This window comes from Chrysochloris asiatica, unplaced genomic scaffold, assembly GCF_000296735.1.
Source record: "Chrysochloris asiatica unplaced genomic scaffold, ChrAsi1.0 scaffold00242, whole genome shotgun sequence".
Classification (NCBI taxonomy): Eukaryota; Metazoa; Chordata; class Mammalia; order Afrosoricida; family Chrysochloridae; genus Chrysochloris; species Chrysochloris asiatica.
The window spans coordinates 2,078,900-2,085,243 of NW_006408760.1; the positions used below are offsets into that span (position 1 = coordinate 2,078,900).

Genomic DNA, 6,344 nt, shown 5'->3' on the forward strand with positions numbered 1-6,344 from the left:
ACTTAGACATTGGCTATCTAAAATGAGGGGGCAATAAAGGCACGAAGTGACTGGCTTACAAGGTTTCAAGAGGGAGCTTAGTTTAAGAGTGTGGGGGGAAAGAAAGAGTCCCCAATGAATAGTTATCATCTTGTCTAGATGGGTCTTGTGAAAGGAGATGGGGATAAGATTCGTATGATTCAATAGTGAATAACTGTTATCATGACTAATCGTGACTGTCACACTTGTAAAGGTAGAAGTTTTGTATCAAAAAAAGGGGAGTGATTAATCTTACAGTCCAGAAACAGAGGACCCTAGGACCATCAAGAGAGAACGAACAAATAGAATGTGGGTCCTTATCCAGAGAAACAGCAGCTCCAGAGAGGGAGGCAGAGATGGGGGCATGGAGAGGGGGGGGCGGCTGAGGACTCTAGATTCATCAACTAAGAAGAGACGGACTAAGAGCTGGTGGCCAGGAGCAGACTTGCAGAATGTGCCGTTTGGAGATGTAAATTATTATACATATGCCTGAGTGGGTTTTTTTTGTTTGCATGTTTTTTAAAAAGCTAAAGTGGATAGAGAGAAATACTTTTAACTCATGGTATATGGAGGGGATTATAATCAATTTAATGAAACAAGTTATATGAATGGTTGAATGTGAAACTGATGATGTGCCCTGTAAACTTTCACTCGATCCACAATAAAAACCTTAAAAAAAAAATCATAAAACAAAAACAAAAACCATGAAGCCATGATTTTCCGACATATTGATCATCAATTCTTCTGAAGGCACTGTTTCCAGCTCTAACCTTTCTCTAATGAATTCCGTGAGTCAAGATTGCAGTTTTGCAATGCTCAAGAGACTCAATAGTAAAGTACAACAGACAAGGAACGATAAACATTTTAGGAATTGTAAAAGGTAGGTTTCTTGTCCACAATTTACATGTCACATCTTACATGATTTTAAAGGTTCCTTGAGTAAACCCATCTTTATAGGCAAGCACCTTAACATTATTTCCTCTCCTTTACCCACCCCTTCAGCCTAATTCTCACTCCCTATATCATGTTGTTGTTGTTATGTGCCACTGAGTTTGTTATTCCAAGGCTGGGCATACGTCACAGTCTACCTCTATTTCATTTAGCCCATGTATACCTCCCAGAGTCTTGACTACTAGCGGACATTGGGTTCACCTGTCAACTAATGCAATCTAGACATCTAAGTGGGATAGGAAGGATAACTAGGGAAGATGGTTACAGAAAGCCTGTAAGCCTATAACGGACTGAATTATCTAAAAGGAGTCTAGATTATACCCAGGAAAACAGGCTTCTTGTTAAGCCATGGTGGAGTATGGGGCCTCAGGTAGAATTCTGAGCAACAATTAGAAATTTTGGGGGTGGGACATTCCCAATTGAAAAGACATACAGACCAACCAAGAACAGGTACAGGAACAGAAAATATTGCTTGAAAGTGAGACCAAGTAGTGGTATGAAAAAAAAGAATAAAAAACAAGTCTGTTTGGCTGTGACATTCTCAAGCAACTTGTTTGCCCCTGAGTCATCAAGGCAAGAAAAAAAGTCAACCCATCAGGGTATATTCCTGTCTAAGACTGAACCTCAAAGGAAACAAACGAATAGTCTTGTATGTTTGCTGGCAACCAACTAATGAGCAGAAGTGGGGGGGGGGTAACATTTGAAGGGGTAAGATTGGGGTTATAGAGTGGATCAGGTAATTGTTTCCCAACAAAATTCTCAGAGGACACAGCCCTTGCTACCCTTGAAAACAAGGAGCCGGAAACATTGTCGAGATGGAAAAAAATAACTCCACACAACTATCATGACATTTTTCTCATCGATGTAGTTTCAACTGTTTTTAAAATAAGACCCTATGACCATCCTGTGTCCTTTCAGAAAATATATCAAGATTATCCCTTTGGAATCCAAAAAATTGTCTCCAGAACTTTCTAAGCAGACTGCTCTGCCTTTCTCATCTTTGACATCTTCACAATCTTCCTTAAAACACTTGAACCATCTAAAAACTCTTGGTTTCATGTGGGACTACATTCTCTTAGACTTTCTGCTGAGCCTCAATAATTTGAGAACATAACTAAACAGTATTAAAATTTTATCATCATTCCTTACCCATGGCACAAAATGTATCCCTTTACTTTTTTCTTTGAAGGCAAAGGCACCCAAACAATGTATTACTGAGAGAACATGCCAGCAGCCATCCGCTGATCACAGAGACATGTTGTAACAGGTTCTACTTGAAATAAACCATGCACATATGAAACACAAGCTCAGTACCAATAGTTTTTGACGTAAGTGTGTAAAGAACTTTAGAGACAAAGGAGACCAAGCACTCTCAAGATTCCAAACTCAGAAGAACATGGTGAGATACAATATATTAATCCCTAAAGTGTGTTATTTCCCTCCATGATAAATTTTCTCACATTCACCAAGAAGAATTAATCAGTAAAGTAACTACAAAGGAAAAGAAAACTTACTCACTAAGAAAAGTTCTCTCACCTTTTTAATATCGGTTTTTGTCCGGAGGCCCCAGCCCCTCTGCAACGTGCGAAAAATTTCAACCTCTGGATACTGGCGCTTGGTGAAGCACTGGTTTTGGCAGCGCCCCCCAGCAGGACACACTGTAGGATGGCACTCATAAAGCAGCATGCGATTGATGCACTCAGAGTCTATCCCACAGGGGTTTTCATCAGTAGCCTTACAGTTGCAACGGGGAATTTCAGACAAGTCTGCAGTGAAGATCTGGACCCTGCCAATAGGACGATTCACCTGGAAAAGAAGCATGTAGTAAAGTACACCAGGCAAGTCAACAAGAGATCATTTAAGACTTGTAAAAGGCAACTGCTAGTCCTTGAAGTTGCATGTGACATCGTACATGATTCTAAACTATCAATATTTTAGTAGTTTGATATATTAACAATAAAGTTTAATTTGATATGAAAAATATGAAAAAAATTAATTCACCCTAAGACAAAACAAAACAAAAACAAAAAAAATTTTTGAAGCGGATACACCAATAACACTGTAAACTAGATTTCTGATATTGCCAGATAGTAGCACCACTTCAGATTCTGTTATGAAAATTTCTACAATTTCTGAAGTAGAAATTGTTGGAATGAAAACGTTTTTTGAAAACTGGATTTCAACATGCAGAAAATGAAACAGTATACACGCCTCCCACGACAAATTGAAACTACTGAGGACTTAAATGTGCAATATATCAAAAGACTTTACGAAAGTGAAATACGGGGACAAAATATTCTGAAACCATATACACCTACTTGAAGTATACTGTAATTATTTCACTTTACTTGGATATACAATCAATGACCATGGAAGAATTAGTTAAGAAATCAAATGATGTATTGTATTGGACAATTTTCTTCCAGATTTTAAAGATTTCCTTCAACTATTTAAAGTATATGTAAGATGTATGGCATATTTATTATTGGAAGATAATTTGAAAGGAGCCCTAGTATTATAGTGAGCTAATGAAAATTTCTTTAACGTATTTTAAAAAAGCAAAGGTGTCAGCTTGAGAACTAAGATGCACATGGATCCAAACCTTGGTACTGTCAATATTATATGCCATGGGAAAGCTGAAAGATGAATACGAAAGACTGAAGAAAAATCGATGTAATTTGGATTATGCTGTTGATATGTTGAATGATATTCACTTGACACCATAGAGGATGAAACAGAGTTAAGGAAAGGAGGATATGGAATATGTGATGCACTGCTTCCATGAACATCCTCTTCCTTTGCCAGGAGACCAGAAATAGATTAATAACAGTGGCATTTCTACAGAACACTGGCTCTATGATAATTAGTTATAAAATACTGAGTAATCTCTCAGCTGGTAAAAGACACTGCAATGACCAATAGAAACTATTGGCACCCTGCTTAAAGTGGCACCCAGGCATTGGTCATACGGACATATTACATTATGCAAATCTGCTGCACAAGACCTCTTTAAAGAGTAAAGAGATCAGTTGAGGACTGAGGTGTGCCTAACCCAAGACACAGTATTTTCAATCGCCTCACATGTATATGAAAGTAGGACAATGAATAAGGAAGACTGGAGAAGAATCAATGCATTTGAATTATGGTAATGGTAAAAAACTACCATGGACTACTAGAAGAACAAACAAATTTGTGTTGGAAGAACTATAGCCAGAATTCTCCTTAGAGGCCAGTAAGGCAAGACTTTGTTTGTCTCATACACTTCAGCAATGTTTCTCATGAGAGAACCCTGTCCCTTGTAAAGGGCATCATGATTGATAAAGTGGAGGGTCAGAGAAAAAGAAAAGGATTCATGACAATTGGATTTACACAGTGGCAGGAGCAATGGGTTCAAACTGGATTTCTGTACACTAATAATGACAGCGCTGAAAGGAACTTAGGAAAATCACCCAAAGGAAAAAAATCTAACCACACAAACAAAAGAACTAAACAAACAAAACTAGAAAACTATAAGAACCCAAGAGAGTTACAAAAATAGAAGAATATTCAATGTAAAGAAAATAAACCTCCTCATTATCTCAACCAATAAATAAAATCATGATAAACTGAAAAAAAAAAAAGAATAGCATTGTGAAAATATCAATACAAAAGCAATATACAGATACAACACAATCCTAATCCAGATTCCAAAGACATTCCTTTAAAGAGATGGAAAAAAGACTACAAACTTTATATGGTAAGGAAAGAGTCCCTGGATAAGCAAAGTACTGCTTAAGAAGAAGAACAAAGTTGGCAGCCTCTCACTCCCTGATTTCAAAATTTACTACATGGATACAGTAGTCAAAACAACCTGGCACTGGTACAATGAAAGACAGATTCATAGATAAATGGAACAGAATTGAGAATCCAGAAATTAACCCATCCACATATAGCCAATAAGTACAACAGATGATCATGGCAAAACTGGAAATCAATATGCAAAATATTAATACAAAACCTTTATCTCACACCATATACAAAACCAACACAACATTGATTGAAGAACTCCATGTGAATCCTAGAATTAGAAATATCATCAATGAAAAAATAGGGATAAATTTAAGGGCTCTAATTACAGGGCACACACTGAACTACCAAACTTTGCAAGAATTACATCAACAAAAGAAATGATTGAGATATATAAAAAACCAGAAACGTATGTACGTTAAAAGATTTTACCAAACGAATAAAAAGAGAGCCCACAAAATGGGAAAAAAATCTTCTGCAACACGGGACTAATTTATAAAATCTATACAACAGCTCTACATGAAAAAGACAACCCAAATGAAAAATAGGCACAGGATATGAACAGACACTTCATCAAGGAAGACATTAGGGCAGCCTGAAAACATTATAAAGAAATGTTTATAATAATTAGCCATTAGAGATGCAAATCAAAACAATGAGATGCGATATCACAGCATCAATAATAGCAGAAGTTCAAAAACGCAGAGGACGATGAAAGCTGGTGACGGTGTGGAGAGACTGGGACCATGCTACATTGCTGGTGGGAATGTAAAATGGTTCAACCACTCTGGAATACAGTAAAGAGTCTCCTCAGAATGTTGGAAATAGAAATATCTATGATCCACAGCAATTTCTCTACTTGGTATATATCCACAAGAAATATGAGCCAGAACACAAACAGATAGATGCACACCAATGTTTATCGCAGCACTATTCACAACAGCAAAAAAAAAAGATTGAGACAGCTTAAGTGTCCAATAATGGATAAACAAACTTTGGTACATACATACAATGGAATATTATGCTAAGATAAAGAATAACAAGCTGCAAACCAACACATAACATGTATGAACCTTGAGGACATTATGCTGAATGAAATTAGTAAGCCACAGAGGACAAATAGTGCATTAAGACCATTATTGTAAAAGCTAAAGAAAATATACTTAACAACATAAACTCATTCTTTGTTGGCTACCAGGGTGGGAGGGTAGGATGGAGGGGACATTAGAGTAGAGGTCAGAGTACAGATACATCACAGTTTGGGTGTTGAAGAGGGCAATATACAAGGAAAGGGAGACCAATACACAAGAAGGGGGAGGAGAACAGAAGAACACGGTAGATAAGAGAACACTTAGGTATATCTGCATGGGCTAAACAGTACAGAGGGAAATAGTGACGTATACTCAACCTTGGAACAACAGGGCTCTCTGATACAGGGATCGAGGCATAGTCTGAATGGGTAAGAGAGGAAACGATATTAAGGGGCTTTATCCGTAGAAGAATTGATGCCTTTGAGTTGAGGTGTTGGAGGAGAATACTGAGGGTGCCATGGACTGCCAAAAGAACCAATAGATCTATTTTGGAAGAAG

The 6,344-nt window shown here is 37.3% G+C and overlaps 1 protein-coding gene across 2 annotated transcripts in view; it reads right to left on the reverse strand.

Annotated features, from left to right (window-relative positions):
- The window catches only part of NSD1 (nuclear receptor binding SET domain protein 1), a 218,246-nt gene that overhangs the window by 31,244 nt on the left and 180,658 nt on the right, over positions 1-6,344 (reverse strand). For both annotated transcript variants that reach the window (XM_006873463.1, XM_006873464.1), the window contains one exon: positions 2,506-2,775. In XM_006873463.1, the coding sequence (XP_006873525.1) occupies positions 2,506-2,775 (270 nt within the window). The remainder of the gene's footprint in view (positions 1-2,505; positions 2,776-6,344) is intronic.